We start from the raw sequence: 19586 nt of genomic DNA on the forward strand, positions 1-19586 counted from the left end.
GGCTTGCGTTTTCATCTGTAGGAAAGTTAATGTTCATGGGAAATTATTAGGTACTGTATGATATAGGAGGGGAGGATTGTTTCTGTTCTACCAGTACTAGCTGTGCCCCCTGAGTGGAGTGTTGCCCAGGCTGTGCATCCCTATCCCATTTGGGCACATGGTGTGATAGCTGCATCCTGACGTGGGAGCTGGTTAGGGTGGAGGTGCCAGCCTTGGGAGATGGTTACTACCTGTAGCCCATTTGAATCAGGTAGAGTTAAGTGCACTTAGCTCAAGGCAACGTGGCCTTTTGTTCTTATTTCTTGAGCTGATTTGAAACTAAGCAGGGCTTACTTCAGGAGTTTCTTAGTGCTACTTTTAGTATCTCCCTTTAAAAATGGATCATCCCTGCGGTTTATTTGTCCTTCTGGCCCATCAGCTTTTTATGTCATTTATTTCCTTGGATTCTTGCACAAAATTAGAAATCCTTCCGTTGCCACTTCCAGTTTTGAAAAGCCATGAAAAACTGCAGAGACTCGCTCTGATCCCAGAGACGTGTCGCCACGTTAAGCTGTGTGCTTGGCAGCAGCAGCACCTTGATGGCCATAGAGACACAAAGATGTCACGTAGTCTTCTGATAAAGCATGCAACAGGCTGCATCCCTCAGCAGCCTCACCTGCCAGCCTCACGTGACTTCAGAGCTGCTGCAGATGCAGGTCCCTAAATGTTGGGTGACTCTATGGAACAACCTTTCAATAAAGGCAGCAACTTGTAAGCAGTAAGAATAAAAGCCATGTGCTTTAGGAGTGTGTCAGGAAGCCACATGTATAACCAAAGCTTCCTCACCCTGGGGAAATGCTGTGTTTCAATTCTACTCATGTATGAGACAGATTTGTTAGGCTATGAAAATGGGCAGAGAATGGTACACCTTTGCCTTCCTGTGTTATGTTACCTATACCTCAACGTTAAGTAGCTGCCGTGTGCTGAGCAAAGCCCTTCTTGCAGGTAGCCTGAAAGCTCTGCCCCAGCCTCCATTCTGAGTGCCTGGACACACACAGCTGCCTGGAGCAGGAGACACAAGTGGCCAGAGCAGTTGGCTTTAGGAGGAGAAGTTGGCTTCATAGACATATTAGTTGTAACCACAAGAGCTTGTCCAAGCTTGACGAGGTTTAATGTGGCTCTCCCTGTTCTTTGGAAAAGAACCTTGAAAGTAAAAATAAGGCCTGGCTGAAAAGTGCTGATACTTAACTCAGTTTCATTGCTTTATAAATTTGTAATGTTAGTTTTTGAACTTGTGTTCTTCTAAGGGGCCAATCTGAGTTTCTTTATGGGCTAGTCTGGCCATGCTCTATGTCTCAACAGTCCTCATAGTGTAGAAAGGATTCCTTCCTAGATATTATGTACCAGCAGGCTTTATCCTTTGATCTCATAACTTTCAGCTCCATCTTCCAGCTGACCAAGTTTTGTTTTTGCTAAGCAAAGGTATTTCACCATTTTCTTAAAAGAAGAGCGTTCATGTTTTGAATAAGTGACAGTGTTATAAGTGAAGTGTAATCACTTTCTGCTTGTTTGTTTGGCTGGAGATAACTGGAATGGCAAATGAATTTCATAGGTTTTCTGGTAGTAACCTACGCTTGGATTATTGCCACTGTCACTGATACCATGTTACATAAACATGTTTAAATACGTCATATAAAAGGCCTTATGAAAAGACCATTGTTTCAGGAGGAAGCTCCCCAGAACTGCTTAAATTCAGACTTTTTGAGAAGCCTGAACTGCACAGCTATTTATAAGTGTGTGAGACATCAGATCAATTCTATATGATTCTTCTATATGATTCTTTTGGGAAATTTTTTCCTTTTTTTTTTTTTTTTAATGGATGAGATGGTAGGAAATTATAATGCTTTTGGAAGCAAATGTTGTTCCAGAACTGGTTGGGAAAAAACATCTCAACTCTGGATTTCGTTCTCTCTAGATACGTTTTTGCCATTTGGCACTTGTGTTAAAGCATGAACAGATCCACGTGTTTCAAACAGTATATACAGCTTGCGCTTCAGAGGCTTTGGGATGTCAAGTTTGGGACTGACATAATCATACTGAGAGCGAGTAATTCCCTGCCCCAGGCACAGTTCCCACGTGGGCATATCCCAGGATCTCTTCATCACTTACACTCAGCCAGATCCGGAACTGATTGTGCCAGATTTGTCCTTGTTCCTTCACAGAGCTGCATTGCCCCTTGGTGAGCACTGAGCAGCCATTCAGTGTGCTAGTGCAGCACGTACACCCTGCCTTTCACTCTCTAAAAAACACTGTCTTTTCTTTCTTTTCTTCCTTGGACAGACAGACTCTTCAGGCTCAGCTAGAGGCTTTTGCTGTAGCAACTGCAAAAACCACCAAGCAGTATTAGTGGTATAGACACACAGGAACCTGGTGTCTCATACACATGTGCAGAGCCTGTCTTATCTTGCATCCTTCTGCATGCCTCAGTGGGCAGTGGGGAAATGGGTACCTGAAAGGAGGCTGGGATGTACAGGTAGCACAGGTGGTCAGGCTGTGCTAACACATGAGTCTGGCAGTGGAACTGCACGCAAGCAACTAATGGATGATGGACAATTTGCTAAGTCTGAAAACTTCTTCAAGCCTACAAATTTCTGTGTTCTTGTTTTTCAGTACACATTTTTTGCATTTCTTTAATCCCCAGGTTCCCTTAAAAGGAATAACTCTGAAAAGGACTTGAGAACATAGTTTTACATGGAAGCAGCATGCTTGGGGCCCCTGGCTAGTTGAGGCAGGGTGTCTAGAACTGCTTTCTTCCCTCATGCTGTCAGCATGCTGCTGGGATCAGCGTATGAGTGTGCATGACTTGAGATTCAGGCAGCTTCGTTCCCAGTGCTTTAACAAGACCATGCTTGGCCAGGACAGAGACAAGAGATGAACAGATATTCCTGTGGGGGGTGTGGAATGCTGTATTTTACAAAACCTATATTTAGCAATATGTGAGTGGGTTTTCAAGTGATAACACTGATTCAGGGGGACCCTTGTGCCCACAGTCTAAGTTTGGACTCTGAATCATGTGCTGCTGTTCTTTAGTAACTCTTAATGAAGGAAAAGATGCCATCTCAACCAACATTTTTTCAAAGGAAAAATACCTCTGTGATGAGGGCTGCTTCTTGCTTTAATAATGAAATGAGCCAGTTCTGTTCCAAATTTGGTACACAGTAAAGTTCATCTTTGTGTAAAGAAAAGTTCATCTTCAAAAGTTACCGCTGAAATAAGCAGGGAAGCTGTGACCCTCTGCTGTCCTTCAGAAAGGGAAAGGTTGCTTTTGCTTGCAGGTCTTTCTCAGCATCTTAGGAGATTCCACAGCGTTGTGAAACTTAAGCTTCTGGTCAACCAGAACAATTCTAGAATGAATGAGATGCACACAGGGAATAGTTGTTCTCCTGAGGGAGAGTGGGTAGAGAGGGAGGAAGAGGCTGTGAACACAGTGGGCACACAGGAGGAAATGTGCAAGTGGCTTGTGTTGAGTGCACAAGAGGCGTTTGTGGCTCAGTGGGCCCTGGATGATCAGAAGTTTAGCACTGGGCTTTATTCAACCCATCCTCCACCAAGCTGCCAGACAGCAGTGTGGTACATGTGTGTACTGTTAAATTTATCAGGCATTGCCATTGGTAGTGAATCGTTCTCATGGGAAAGCTCCGTTAGCCCAGTGAGTAGGAAATGTCTCAAAGTTGTGCATTGAGAGTATGTGTCAATTGTTTCCTTCCAGGCATTTTGGGAAAGGAGCCTAGAAGTTTATCTCAGTATTTGCAACAGCGTAAACAGATGCCAAGTACTTTAAGTATGCAGAAAAGGAAACCATCTTGGTTGGCCACTTTGAACAGACTGTGAGAGAAATATTAAATAGAAAAGGGGGGAAAAAAAAAGGGGGGTGGGGTGGAAGGGAAAAGGACAAAAAGAAATGTTAAGTAAGGCTCTCCCATGCAGAATAGGGAAAAGCAGCTAAGTAACGCAGATGTTGGCCTGTGTATATACAACTTAGTTTCATATCACCAAAATCTGTACTGTGCACACGTGATCAAAAGATTAAAGAGATTGACCGGTTCTGTTGGCAGCATATTAAAGCATTAAGACTACGGGCTTACTATGATGTGTTTGTATACCAAGCTGACCACAGAATTAAAGTGATTCAAAGGAGGACGTTGTCTAAATAGAAAAAGCCAGAATCACCCCATCCTTTTTCATCTGGCTTTTCCATTTGATCTTGTAAGAATTCCTTGGACAGATAGTGTTGCCCCATCCTTCCCAGGGGCCGTCCCTACCCTAACACCTGCCGCTTGTGCTCAGATAAGGTTTCCCTATCCCAGTGTAGCATTTATGCCATCTGCTGTGTTACAGCTGATATTTCCAGTTTCTGGAATAGCTTTCCTGGTTTTGTGTGCCACAGCTGAGTCTTGTCTTCAGATGCTGATCTGCAAGTCTTGCTGTAGGTTTCACCAGCTTTGGCATGACTGCTCTGCCTGTTTCCAAGGGCCTCTGTGGTTTGAGCCCATTTTGGAAAGATCACTGTGTTGGTGCTCTGGGCTGGAGTCAGCAGATGTCCGTCCCTTTCCTTCTGCCATTGTTGTGCTGCCTCACTTTGGACCTTGCTTGATCCTGGATTTCTGTTTCTTTTTTTGTCCTGCTCCTGAGATGACACGTTATTGGTCCTGTGCCGGATGGTTATACAGTGTTGGCAGCCCAGAGCATCAGGGGATGTGCACGTAGCAGTCAATTTGCTGGCTCCTAGACTGAGCGCTGTGGAGTTTCCGCAGTGAGCCTTTTGGTGCCTTACAGAACTGGCTAAAGGGTAACTTCACTCAGAGATTTTCAGTAACACCCTGCTATTTGCCATCTTTATATTATTAGCATTACACATCTTTGTATCTTTATGTCTGTTTTATTAATTCAGTGTGACCTTCTGCATAGTTCCAGCTTGTACAGAAACTATAGCTTGCTGTAGCACTCCGATCACTAGAAATGCTGTGATTTGTTTTAAGGGCCATCACCAGCACTACTATGTTTGTGGTCGAGCAGGGAGTTCCTTTAAAAGCCTCAGGTGTCCACCAACTTCCATCTAACAAATTACTTTGGAGCCAAAATGCATATTTAGAGGCAGTCTCAGGATGAATGTGTGTCTTATTGGAGATTTTTTTTTCTCTTCTAATTTTCTTAGTCTATATGAATAAAAAATGCAGTTTTTAAGGAGCCTTTTTTTCTTTTTTTTTTCCAGATGCTTTTCTCTGCTTCAGTAACTCAATAACAGTCTGCACTTAAAATTTGTCATTTGTCCCTTGTGTTTGCTTTTTGAAGGAGCTACTCTTAGAGATCTGTGTACATAAATAATTTTACTGGGCTATGAAGCACACACGTGGATGGGTGTGAGAAGCAGCATTATATGCATAGGGCATGAGCTATTTTCATAAGCCTCTGGCCCCATCCCCAAATAGAGCTCACTATTCCATTCTTTGCATAGTCCTTGGGCAATAGCAATAGCTCCATTAAAGTTGTTGTCAGAAAGGGCTATGCTGGTCAAGCAGCCTAAGATGCTTTTGGTATAACATTTCACTTGCTCTGTAGGTGAACAACTCACCAAACTTTACAGCTGGCCTCAGGAGCATGTGGAATTTGAAATGACAAAAGTAGTGTCTCAGCAAGGAAAGTACCAGACCTGACACACCTCACAGACAAATGAAGTGAGAGAAAGGTTAGGAGTGCATTTTTGAATAGGATATTCTCAGTCTCATGTTCCACATGCAGCTCTGCCTGTGGGCTTCCTGGTCATCCATCATCACACACTGCTATTGCTGATCTGCTGCTGTCTGTTTTGATATCTTTAGACAAGGTGTCTCACTATAGATCAATGTTTTCAAAGGCTGTTTTTCAAGAGAAAGAATAAATTGTTATGGAAATTGAGGATTTTGTGACAAATTTTCAGTCTTTTAATCTTGAAGACTGGACTTAGAGCAGTTGCATACACAGTGCAGTTAACCCACAGCTGCCCTCTATGACTTTACTGTTGTACTAGCATTTCCAAAGCAACTTCCTGCAACTGCACAAATAGGTGCTTAATCTGGAACCGTGTAGCGCTGCTGAAAAGGAAACAACAGTAATAGGTGCAGCTCACAGATGATCTCAGAGAGCAGTGCAAACTGCAGTGAGGAAAGGAAGATCTGTGGAGGTGGGTAGATAGCTAGTTTTCCACCTAACTTTCCCACGTGAAACCTGAATTGTTGCTTGCTTAACTCAATCTGTAGTAGAAGGGAGAGCATTGTGGATACAATCTGCAGGACTCTGTATCTGGTGACAGAGAAGCATATCTGCTTTGAGATGCCGTCACTATTGTCTTCTCATGACAGAACCTTCTGTGGCTTTTGGATTATCACAGAATCACAGAATGGCCTACAGTGTGGGGTGGCCTCTCCCATCTTGGAGGAGCTACCTGCCAAATGAGTTGGTTCAGCAGGAAGGATTTCAGCTCTCCTGAAGCTGGAGCCTTGGCCTTTTTCCTGAGTATGTGATCTGATACGGTTGCACATGGTTTTAGCAGCCATCCATTCATATGAGGTGTAAGTATATGTTAAAAATAGCTGTATATGAGGTGTAAGTATATGCTAAGAATAGCTGCATGTGAGGTGTAAGTATATGCTAAGAATAGCTGTATGTGAGGTGTTTTTGATAGGAATTGATGTATGTGAGGTGACTGAGCCAGTGACTCTGCACAGTGGTAGCTCTGCAGAAACTCATTTCTGGGTGTGAGCAGAAGCAGCTGACTATATCAGATAAAGGCACTTGTTCTCACGTGCATTTAGGGCTCATTCATTCAGATAAACGTACTTTAGTTAATAGTAGGGTATGTGTATTTAGCTGCAGTGGTTGGATACATAGAGAAATGAATGGGGAAACAAAATTTTGACAAAAGCATGAGACATCATCATTAATATAAAGCAGCTGTTTTTAAAGCTTAAAGAAAGAAAGCAGAATTATCTAGGCACAGAAAAAGATGTGTTTTCTATAATCAGAAGGAAAGATTTTTATCCCAGGCTGGTAAAAGCATAGAAAGCTCTGAAAGTAGAACATTTTTGATCAAACCCATCAAAAGGAAATAACAATTGGCAAACGTAGTTTAAGTGCTCTATTTTGAGATAAAAGCCTGTATGAAAGGGAGAAGGCATAATTTGTATTTCCAGTGAGCATACAAAATTTGTCACTTAATTCTTACTCTGGAAAGCATGCAGTACTTAAAAGTTTGCAGTAACTCCTATCAGTAGTCCTTCCTCGCTGCTGTATTGTAATATCCTGGTGGTAGTTGGATGCACAATGGTCTACATGCTCAAGTGATATGAATTTAGTTGCTTCTTCAGTTAAACTGGATCAGTTTGCAGAAGGTGGGTAGTCTGACCAGTGTATTTTCCAAGACAAATGAGAAAAAATAATGTGGAATGTTTTTGAATAAGGTTGTATGTTGTATAGCAGAATTAGTGTGATGGCCTTCTGTGGTGGTGGTTTTTATTTTTAAATGAGTCACGAGCACTGAATAGTTAGCAATGTTTTGTCAATGGAATGCTCTCTAAGCATTAAAAATACTGCTCTTCATTAAAAATACTGCTCGAAATGGTTGTTCAAGAGTCCATTGCTCACTTTTGGAGCCAAGAAACACACAACATTAGTAATGATGGATACTTTGCTCACCCATTTGAATGAAATGCAGCGTGAGCTCTCCTAATCTTTCATGCACAAATGGCATGCTGTCAAAGTCAATATTTGCTGTGTTTTTATTCCTTAGGTCATCACACTGTTTACATTGGGGTCCATGTGCCGAAGAGCTACAGGAGAAGGCGGCGTCACAGGAGACGAACTGGGCACAAGGAAAAGAAAGAAAAGGAGAAAATTTCTGAGAATTACTCTGACAAATCAGACGTAGAAAATGCTGATGAGACAAGCAGCAGCATCCTCAAACCGCTCAGTAAGTACTGGTCTTGATTGTCACTCGCTACAATGGTCCGTTGTCTAGTGATTTGCTCCTGATCTGATCACGACAGAGAAAAGTGGATCAAGGAAAACAGTCATATTGTGTTGCAGGATCAGAATAGTCTAAATTAGTTGCTATCGGATGGTGGTTGTGACTTGGAAAAGGCCAGAGCAGACATTTCATCCCTCTGTGTTACCTCAGTTTGCTCCTGAGCTAGTGCCAGTCAGCAGTAGGCCAGCATTCTTAGAAGCAAGTTGACACTGTGTGTAAGGAGATAGCAAGGAAACACAAAGACTGAGGACGTGCTTGGGCAGATCAGTTGCAGCTTCTGCCCTGGCTCTCAGGATGAATATACCATGGCTCAATCACTCCATGCTTTCTGCTAGAAACAGTTTCCTAGGAGCAGGTGGATAAGCACCAAGACCATAGCTATAGGCTGTGAGAAGCAAATCCTCTTGGGTTGGCTTGGCTTTATTGTATTAATAAGTTATGGGGAACACCTCAGCATGGTATAGCTAGAGAGAGAAGCATGCAGGGGTCTTAAGACCTGGTCTTTGAAGAAAGAGGCAAGTTACTCATTTTGAAATTGTGTTGCTGCATAGTTATGGTATTTAAAGACATAGACATGAGATCACACCAGTCATGTCTGTAGGCCAGGACCTCTTATTCTCAGTAGTGCAGATACTTCAGAGAATGAATACTGAGAAGAAAAACAAGTCCCAAAGACCATTTGTTCTTTATAACTGTCTTTCTCTAGTTGTTCCCAAGGAAGTTTTCTTGTCAATACTCAGAAACCAGTAATGGGCTTTACACGGAAATAAATTGTTATCCGTCTTCAAGAGCTCAAGAACTGTAATGTTACATTGTTACACATAAGTCTCTGTTCTTTTTTTGCATGCCAGTGACCAAATCTGTAGAAATTTGTTTTTGGATTCTGGATATATTGATTTCCTAGGGAAATGATTCCCATGAGCTGATGGTTCTGATGGCTAAAAACCCATTTCTTTCACCAGATCTTGATTTGCTGCCTTTAGTTTTGCTGATCTTTGTTTCTGATGTTTATTTGAGGAAGGGTTAGCTGTATTTTTTTCCTGTTGTTTTCACATTTCAGTATGTTCTTGTCTGCTCTTTCTCCGCATGTGAACATATGCATTCATTTCATCTCTCTGTCTGAGCATTTCCCCAGTCCTTTCCAGCCTGACCTATTTGCGCTATGTACTTTGGGAATGGGATCACTTAAATCCCATGCACTATTGCAGGTGTCCCGTGCAATGGTGTTAATATTTACGTATTTGTACCTTTTTCTGTGTAGCTGACCATCTCATGTATCCAGATATTTTACCAGGCTCTGGCCGTGACTTGCTGTTGCGCACTGGTGGCCAGATCTTTTTACAAGCAGGCGTTGTTAATTAGAGCACTGTAAAGGATAGGAGTAGTTCAGGTGACTATCTTGGATTTCCAAACATTGAATTATTTGCTGTCTCATCTCCTCAGTTTTTTTCCCCTCTAACTTCTGCATGTGTAGTGACACCAGACAGCCTTCAGAAATGTCTCCCTTTCTATTCTTTATAAATGGTTCTTTATTTCCATTCAGATTTCTGTTCCTTAGGTGGCTGATGATCTGAGATAGTTGGATATTGAGGCTGTGCCAGCTTCAGTGTTTCTTACTGGAACTTTGTTGAAGGTTTTTGAGTGCCTGGTTGGCTTATGTCTGTGGTGTATACAGCTCTCTTTGCTGATGTGAAAAGTATGTCCAAAAGAAGATCAGTTCTGTGCAGACAAAAAGCAGCATGACTCACCAGCCTAGTCTGCCTTTCATTATTGGCAATAAAGTTCATTTTCAAAGAAGGGCTAAGAACATGAGCAACAAAGAATGAGGGAAAATATCTGGAGTTAGAAGAAGGCTGAACATTGTAGGGAAATATGCATTGTGTCTGAGCCTTCAAAAACAGTAATTTGCATATCTACTTCTCTGTTGTTTTTTTTGCAATTATTAGCTTGGCCAAGTAATTGTCAGTCCAGATGGTGTATAATTCTTACTTTGTCTTCAGATGAAAGGACAATCATGTACAGATTGACTTGTAAAATCTGTAGTAATTAAGTTGTCTAAACAGTTTGTTTTTTGAGCAGAAAGCTTAAGTCGTGTTTTGATTTGGTACTTCACTTATTTCTTGATCTGTGAAATCTAAGCCTAGATATCTTACCTGAAGTTGATTCCTCATATTCTTCTGTGAAAACCCTATGATCAGATTTTGCCCAGATTTGAATTTGGATCAGGAGGTCAAAACTGCTTGTACAACAGAAATAAACCCGATGAAACATGTCTGTGGATGGAGTCAAGCAATCACTCAGTCCATAAATGCAAACTTGCCTATAAACATTTTGTTGTGGCTCAAAGCCAGTCTGGTTACATTTTGGTATTTGAGATCTGGTGCAATTGGGAAGTGTCAATACTTCTTTAAAAAAATAAAATAAAATAAATCTATGTCTTGTTCAGCCAAACAAGCCATGCTCTGAGAGCTTATAACAACAACCTTCAACTCTCCCATCTGGAGAGAATTAGGCAAACAGAACATGTACAGATGTACTTTACCTAATGTAACTTACTGCTTAGGAAAGATGCCTGCTTTAAAAACCCGGACAGGAATATTGTGTGATGTGCTGAGGAGGAAGAGGTATTCAGGCAATGTTCCCACTCCAGAGTTCTTTCAGTGTATTCCAGGCCTGCGGGGGCTGTCTCTGTGCTCAGGGAGAAAACTGGTTCACACCTTTGTTTTCAGGCAGGACTGCTGACACTGGTGCTAGCTGAAATGTGGCTGCCTTTAACCGCAGACTGTTAGAGATCCCTGCTCCAGGTGAGGTATTCCAGCACCTCAGTTCTAAAAGTAGCTGCTCTAACTGGCCTATAATTGAATTGCCTTTCATTTATGACCAGTAAGAATGAAATAACTTCTAGCAGCGGTTATTCTGTACCATCCAGGAAGGTGGCATGGAAGTATTCTTGGGAAAACATGTCTGTATGTTTCATTACTTTAAGCAGGCTTTAAATAGCCTCTTCTTACCTGCTTAAAACACATATGAGAGTGAGAAAATATATACTTATGCTGTTGGAACACTGAATTGTTTCTAGAATACCTGACCTGTGGAAGGAGAAGTATGGCATATTGAAAGAGATTGGGTAAAATTGGGTATCCAGAGAGAATATTAGTAGTTTTGCAGTGCTAATGTCTGTGATATTGACCTGCTAGAATTTTAGGCACATCCTCTGTCAGTCCTGGTTAATCCTCGCGGTGGGTTGAAGGGAAGACTCAGCTGGAAATGTGTGGAAAGCCTCAGAAACTTGTCAGCTGGGTTGTGTAGAAGTGTTAAGCCCGGTTCTGCCTTCTCTGTCATCTGATTGCTCATCTTGATACAAGGTGGATGATGTAGTTTACTTTACTTACAAGGAGCGAGGAAAAAGGGAAGCAGATAGATGCTTCTTTTTTTTGCTAGGCTGCCAGCTGAACCCATTTCCCTCTTCCTCATTCTTTCCCACAGCCATGCAGGGAGATTTTTTTCCATGAGGAAGTGCATCTCTGCTTGGTCTGGGGAGGGGTTTCTTCTCACTGTGTGGTTGCTCTCCAAGTTTATTTGGCTCACATTCCTTGTACTTGTTTGAGGTGGCTCAAACCCAATGGAAGCATGCCTCTTGGTAAGAACTGCAGCAGCAGGCAGCTTGTAGACACTGTGTTGGTTTACACAGCAGCAAGAGACTCTTTATGGAAACATCAGTGCTTGTACAGAGCTTGCTTTAGTTACCTGGACCAGCCTTGTGCTCCTTAGATGCTCAGCACGTAACAAAGATAGAGATCTCTCTCCATTTTGAAACTGATGTTGTGTTTGGAATAACAGTACCTGACAAATACGGTACAGATTTAAGCATTAGGAGAAACAGAAGTAGAAAATGCGTGGTTCTTTGGCAGAATGGGAAATTGTCATTGTTTATCTGCAAAGCAAACAACTTCTGGGAAGTTAAAAAACTGTCAGTGTATATTCAGAACTCTGAATTCAGTGGCAAGGGTAAAAACCTTTTTATAGGCAAAGGCGATTCTCTAAAGAGCAGGAGGAAGTCTTAAGCAGTTCCTTTTGCTGATGGGCAATAAGATTATATTTTCCTGGTGTGTTATTGATATTGGCCAAGTGTAAAAGTTTTATGCCACAAGTTGTGGGATGTTGAGCCACCCTGTGATTCTGTACGGCTTACTGACTGTTTTAATTAAAGACTACTGGTACATCTGAAAAAATCAGTGTTGCTGAAGTCAGAGATTTGTATGAACTCAGCTTTAAAAAAATAGGATGGGAGGAAAGGATATGTAGTATTTGCAGCGTACTGGGCATTACAGAACACATATCCTTGTTCAGTGTCAGACATCAGAAGTGCCTGTGATACTTAGCATTGGCAGGGGATTCAGCAAGGTATGTGGGTCAAAAGCAACAAGTACTAAAGAGGCACCTGAGAAACTGATAAACAGCAGTTTGTAATAGTATTTTCTTAGGACCTGCATCCTCAGTACAGTCTGATTTTGGCAGAAGTAAATACATGACAGGTGGATAAATAGAACTGCAGAACATATATTTTGGAAAACCTTAAAGGAGTTAAGTAGCTGTGAGTCGGGGCTGTCGTTCAATTTACACCATTAATGGCAGCTGCTCTGCATATGGTCGTGTGAGGGCTAGGCTTATTGAAGGTTTTCTAAACCAGTGGGGGGGTGTAACTATGATTCTGTTTACAGGACACAAAAACAGCAACGGGAGCAAAGTTGAAAGGATCTGTTGTCAGCCTGGTTTCTAGAGGACTCATATAGCAAGAGAGAGTGGGAAGGGATGATATGTCATCCCATCAAAGGTTTGTAAGGGTTTGCAGCTTGTTGAGAGAAATTTCTCTTCCATCTGCCATTAGTAGTTCTTGAAGGTTCTGGTACGAAAATCATTCTTGAGGCCTCAGATGTGAGTTAGGAGTTCTATGTTGAAACAAAACCATTGCAGCAGAGCCATTTTATTAAGGTACTATTTGAGACTTGTGCTGTATTTCTGGATGATGTGCATCTCTCACAGTTAAGATGAGGTTTGGGTTGGATAGATCAGATTTGCTGTGCAGGCAGCCCATCAGCCCATACAGATGGCTTCTTCCTGGGCTATGTGTTAGTATGCAGCTTTTAACAATTCTTTAAAAGGCATATTTCTCTCAAAACTGAGTTCTGCATAACCTGGTGGTAGGAAAGGCAGAACTCCAGAGAATCTGACTTTCTTGAAGCCTGCTGTAAGTTTTTGGTACATGTGCGAAGTCCATACTGATGAATACTTGCATTAAAATAGTGCTTGGTAGGATGTCTTACATGGAGAAAGAACCGTAATTATGATGCATTGTCTGAGCCTGACAGATCCTTTAACATCAGTTGGCACCATTTTCTGAAAGGTGGTTAATCTGTGCTCAGTTTATCGGGATGCCTCAGGGATGTAAAAGATTTTGTGGTAGGCAATCTTCTAGCATGAACTCACTGTGGTGATTTGTTTAAGTGGAGGCCTTTTTCATTTTTAACCCAAGCACACCAGCTCATCTGTTGGTTCTGGCTGTTGTGGGATGCATCAAAATTGATGTCATTAGTATCCTTAATTTCCTTTACATGTTGTTTTGCTTCTTGCATTATGAATACTTTTCTTGTCCCTTTCAGGTTGTTCACGTTGTCTGGTGGATGTTTATGACCTGCATAAAAGTGGTACTCTGTGTGCATAGAGATGGTTTGGGATCTATTTTTGTCTATTCAGTGCAGTACCATGACAGTATACCAGCCTGGGATCTCTTTGAGGCCAAGCTGCTCTGTTTTTCTGATGCATTCTCTCACTTGACAACACAATCTTTATCTTATGGAGGCCCACCTCAGGGGCTGAAATCCTGATTGAATCCGTAGTGCCCTTGATTCTTTTAAGTGCTTCATCACATCCATAATTCCTGCTGAGCATGCATCCTGCTGTTTCTGGAGAACTAACTCCCACCAGTGGGTCAGATACAATCTGTTCACCTTATGCTTCACAGATCTTCTGAGGTATTTGTGCCCTTTTGTTCACCGCCTGTTCTTCTAAACAGTTGGCCTATGCAAGGCCTGAAACATTTCACATTGCCTGAAGTATGCAAATATGTCTCATTAAGTCATTAACTCAGTAAGTTAGGGAACCCTCCATGCTAAGCCTGCAGGACCGGGAGTCTCTCTGGGGACACAGTGAGCCTTCATGTCCACAGAGCGCCTACCCTGTGCTGAGGCACAGGCAGCAGACTGTCTCTGGTGGTGCCTCGAGGACAGGGATGAGGGTTTATTGGAAACCATCTATGGAAAATGGGATTAGAGACATCGGTAGTACTTTCTGGGTGGTTTTTCCAAGCTTTCTGTTGCAGGCCTCTCCTTCCAAGGTACAAACTTTGCAACTCTTCAGCACAAAGTTGCCTCCTGTCAGGAGTGCTTGAACACAAAATGGAGAAGTAATAACACCACAATGTTAGAGAAGTGATTGGTGATTTCACTACGGTACAGCTGGCCCGATTTGTAGGTGCACCTGCTTGTAGCCTGAGCCAGAGACTACACATCAGAATGCATATCTTGGACACTTATAGAGCTATTCCTGTTTGTATTATGCTTGAGTGCAAGGTGGCTTATATGTCTTTTAAAAAGTGCATTTGTTATCTCTATGGCTTTTCTTAAATGGACTTCCTGCCTCTTCACATGCAGTAAGATTTAAAATATTCTAGATTTCTGGTAACACCTCCCAGCTTGTAGCACTTGCTTTTCAGGCAAAGATCCTGTATAGCAGAGGATGTCCCAGTTGATTTCCAGTGAGGAGTGGAAGTTGCCAGTCTAACTGTGGAGCAGTCCATCCATAATAAGATAGAATTAATTCAACAGGAACACTTAAACATCAATTTGGGAAGGCTCAGGCTTGGTGTCTATGCCGCAAGTTCATTAAACTAGCAGTTATAAATAGCAAGAGACAGCTACAGGATTGAAATAAATGGCCCTACTTGGCAGAGCATATGCAGCACAGTCCAAGTGTGTGCCTCTTTCCATTACTGGTGTTGGATTTTTCATCAATCCAGTTTCTTTTCTGTCTCTTTAGTAAATGCGGTGGGATTTTTCAAAAGCTTTTAGCTTCAGATGACTACAGTACGAGCAAAGCCAGAGCAGCGTTGAGAATCTTTGAAGAATACCAGGACGATGGCAAAATATCTTGATTTTTGATATCAATATTTTACATAGAGGTGATCAGGGGACTTTCCGAGTGCCTTTAGTATTCTGGTCCTTGGGAGCTACACAGCAAGCTGGTGGATTTATCCCAGGTGGTGAAGTTAGTTGAAGCATGTATTTTCTTTGCTCCTCAGCTCTCTAACGCTACAGGTAATGTATTTAGGTCATATGTAGCATAAACACAGCAATAATTACTGCTTCAATTGCAAACATGCCCTCTGCATAGCTGGGGGCCCATCGATGTGACTGTTAGAGTGCAGCTGGCTGAGTAAATGGTGAAGGGTATGGGAAGATGCTCAGGGGAAGGTAGGCTGTGGGAAAGGAGCAGGTGAGGAGGTCAGCAGTGCCTGTAAGTGCAGAGCCAGCAGCTGGGCACTGCACTGCATGCTGACACAGCCCTTGTGTCTGCTCTGACAGTGCAAAGGAGAGATTGCATAATGCAGGGAGAGACCTCTCCATGACTTTGCTGCACATCTGACCATGTAGCGTGAAGATGGCTGCTTTCTGAGGCTGAGTATTTTGTTAGGGACCTTCTTTCAGCAGGTCAGACCCCTTTGATCCCTGGCAGACTGACTCATTTTGCAGTTAATAGCTGTAAGTGGTAAGGTCAGGAAGCCCTCTTGCCTTTCACTGCAAGGGTTACAAAGCGTTAGGTTTCGAGAAGGATATTTTTGGGTTTATGGCTGGGTTCAGGGAAGACACTGTGACCTCAAAAAAGTCCCAGGGAAAGATGTGGAGGCAGGGAGTTACTTTAACACTCAATTGCTTTGCAGGTGGAAAGATGTCTTGTGAGTGTGGGAGTGACAAGAGAAGTGACATTTAAAGGAGAAGGGTGTTCTGAGCAGCAGAACACTCCCTTAGCTCCATCAGTTTCCCACTGGCAAGGATTGCAGTTATTTTCTGGATGGTATTTTTTCCAGTTTCTGTGGCCCTATTCTGTTAACTGCAAATTCTTACAGCTCTCACTGAAGCACTGTTATAGGATGAAGGTACAATGTGATGTGAGGCTGGGTCTACCTTCCAACTGTCACCCTAGGCAAAAGTTCTCTTGTTTTCCTCGTAAGAATACGGGGTTTTTCAGATATTTAATTTGAATAATTGCTTACTTTGCAATACCGCTTCATTGAATGTTATTTTACCCTATTTCAACTAGGCTTCTTCATGAGCTAACCACATAAGGCCTTCTTACAAATATTAGATTTCCTTTAAACACTTCATGCTTCCCTTACACCTAACACTCACCTTTCAACATGGCTGGAATTGGCCTTTCAGTACAGGAGGATGCACTGTGGTCAGGTTTTGCCCTTACTGTGCAGTTGCGAGAGCAGAGCTATATGAGCCAGACAGCAGGTGCCAGGCAGAGAGAGATGCTCTGGAGGACCTGGGTAGAGCAAGCTAGTGCTTTTTGGTCGGTGTTTCTGGGTAAGCAACGAGTGCAGTTCGTTTTTAACCACTATTTAATATATTCACTGCTCTTTCTTGCACCCCCCAATGTATGATGTTTTTCACGTTTCTACTTTCAGTGTATTTTCCAAAGTAGTCACTGAAGCATGTTAATATCTCATTCTGACATAGAGTGAAACTTCTATGTCTTGCCAAGATTTCATTCCTTGTTTGTGACAGCTGGGGAATAAACTAATGAGATTTTTTTTCCTTGCAAAGTTCAGGTTTTGGATATGTGTGATAAAAGGTAGGGCTAAATAGTTCCTCCCTCAGTGTGTACTGAGACTCCCATGCATATTAACAGAAAACAACCTTTCTTGGCAGTGCTGGTTGTTAAGGAAGATATCGACTGCCTCTTGTGCCTCCCCTCTAGGGTCCTTTCCCGGGTTGTTTTTGAGCTGGGGAAAAGGAGCAGTGTTCCTGAATTAAGCTACATATATGTTAGGCTTAGTTAAATTTAGGTATCAGCCCAGTACCCACAGGAAGGAGTTGGGCACACCTGCTTGTATGTAACACATGGCTCCTGAGCTTTGCCCTTCCACAGCTACCCTACGTGCCTTTGACAAGCCTTAAAAACCCAGCGTTGAAAGTCTTCAAAGGGACAGTCTTGTGTGAATGAAAATAAATCTCATCCTCGTCTAACAGCTTTTCTCGTGTTGTCAGTTATGGTTGTCACTCTGTGGGCACAGTTTTGCATCTCAATCTGGCAAGTCCATGACTTGTAGAAAATCTCCTGCCTATGTGAAGATCTGAACTGCTGGCCATGTTCTACTTTCTCTCTTTCCTCACTGGGACAACTTCAGCTCTCCCCACCAGGTTTCTGCTTTGTACCACAAGCGAGGACAAAAGACTGAACATCAAAAGGATGTAAAAGCTTCATCTCATGGGCCTCCCTTCTCCCTGAACACTATGGTCAGTGCTGTGCAAAGGGCACTTTGCAGGCTGCTGTGTGCACAGGTGCCTGCACTGAATTTTCCCATGGTTGAACTCTTCAGCTTGCCTCCAACATCTTTTCCATTGGCACAGAGTCAGTAAATTTTTTAGTTTCCAGCAACATTTAAGGTTTTTTTCATTTTGTTCCTCCAGCCACTCGTGTGCTCTTCCTTTGCCTAGGAAAGGAAGGACTACTTGGCCAAAACCAAACAAAACCAGCCCCATCTTTGCAATCTAACATAGTTCCTTAGAAGAAATCCACTGTACAGACTGAAACGGCCTACTCAAACTTCACTTTTTTTGTGTCTGTGTTGGTCACCTTTGTTGTTCTCAGCTGGGAGGTACTTCAGTAGAGCTTGTTGGCTTACAAAAGGTTTATTCAAGTGACTTAAGGATGTGTGGTGTAGGATTTAGAAAACGTCTTTTATTTCTGGAGTATCGGTGTTTCTTTGGCTGTGATCAGACTGGTGCTTTAAAGTGACTTGAGTTTGAAAAAGTTTTAACAAGTCTGCATTGTAAGGTGCCCTTGTGAAGCAGTCAGAAATGCCTGGGCCTGGAGCGGTGCCTGGGCCTGCAGCAACACAAGTACAGAGGAGAGCATTTTCCATCCATACAGAGGCCAGGAATAACTGTGCAGGTCTGAATTCTGCTTTCAGAAATTTCTGAAAGCGTCTGAGATGAGCAGCCACTGCGGTGGAAGAGGAGGCAAGGAATGTGATTGTTTTCTTCTCAAGAGAAATGTTAATGTGCTTTTGATGAGGATTATCTATGGGGGTGGTACATTTAAAGGCACAGTGTCATCCTGCCTCCACTGATATATCTTTGTTAGAAAACAAACCACAAAATTGCCATGGCAATATCAGATAGTAGAGCTGTTGAGCAGTTCAGCTTAGGTTATTATCAACTTCATGTGATCAAAATCCATGACCTTGGAATCACAAGATTAATTTGAATATGATTTATATGAAACGTAAATACAAAAGCAGTGTTGCTTCAGCTTGCTTTGTGTTTTTCATACCCTGACACTATTGCAGTTCTGCTCTACTTTTAAGTTTTCTTTGCAAATTGAAGAACTGATACAAGCATTTTTAGTTAAGCGGAACTTAAAAAATTCTCCTATAGCAGCCTCCCCTTGAGAGGAAAGTCAAAATCACAGAACACAGCTGGTTAATACTAAATTAATCAGTGCAAAGTTTGAGATAAGATAATAAAATGGAACATTTTGTGTTTGATAAATGGGGTGTGGGCATAGCAGGGAAAATTATCTGTAAAATAAAATGATGAATCGTTCTTTTCATTTTGGAGTAGGTATGAGAGATATGAAACATTTCCATTGACTGATCACTTCTGTCTTGATTAACTGAGTGGTTTGCTTGCAGCTTCTTGAGTGAGCCATTCTGGATTAAGAATAGACTTTTTCTTTAACAGGCAGTTTTTGTTAGAAATCTGTCTTGATCAAAGGTGACGTGATTTATCATGCCAGATATAGAGGGAAGTAATTCAATATAAAACTTGCGCTGCCGTTTAAGTCACAGGGTGGGTAGCTGTCAATATTCTGGACTGTGAGTGGTTCTTCAAATTCATCTTAAAACTTCAGTTTTTAAGAGGAAAAGGTGCCTCTGGGAAGTTTTGTGAGCCGTATGCAGTCATTTTGATATGGTTCATTATTTAGATAACCGTTGTTTTAAATGGGCAGAGTTGAAAAAAAGCAGATAATTCCCTTCCAAGTACAGGGGAAGACCTCCTTTAACTAAAAGCTCGCTGTACTAATCTTCTGTCTTGAACTGATAGCATGTGCCACAGTAATTACCTAAGCCACCTTAATTCTTTGCCTAATTCTGTTCTGTGCCTTCACGTGAAACTGCTAAGGGACAGAAAAGTCTAAGGAATTTACCATGTGGAAAAAAAAAATCTCATTTAGAAGCATTTTGATTTTAAGCCAAAGA

The 19586-nt window shown here is 42.1% G+C and overlaps 1 protein-coding gene across 10 annotated transcripts in view; it reads left to right on the plus strand.

The window, feature by feature from the left end:
* SLC4A4 (solute carrier family 4 member 4) overlaps positions 1-19586 on the plus strand; it is a 214631-nt gene that overhangs the window by 70297 nt on the left and 124748 nt on the right. For all 10 annotated transcript variants that reach the window (XM_085546823.1, XM_015861475.3, XM_085546819.1 and 7 more), the window contains one exon: positions 7805-7984. In XM_085546823.1, the coding sequence (XP_085402949.1) occupies positions 7805-7984 (180 nt within the window). The remainder of the gene's footprint in view (positions 1-7804; positions 7985-19586) is intronic.

The sequence above is a fragment of the Coturnix japonica genome, chromosome 4 (genome assembly GCF_054131305.1).
Source record: "Coturnix japonica strain WE chromosome 4, WE-NBRP24, whole genome shotgun sequence".
Lineage (NCBI taxonomy): Eukaryota > Metazoa > Chordata > Aves > Galliformes > Phasianidae > Coturnix > Coturnix japonica.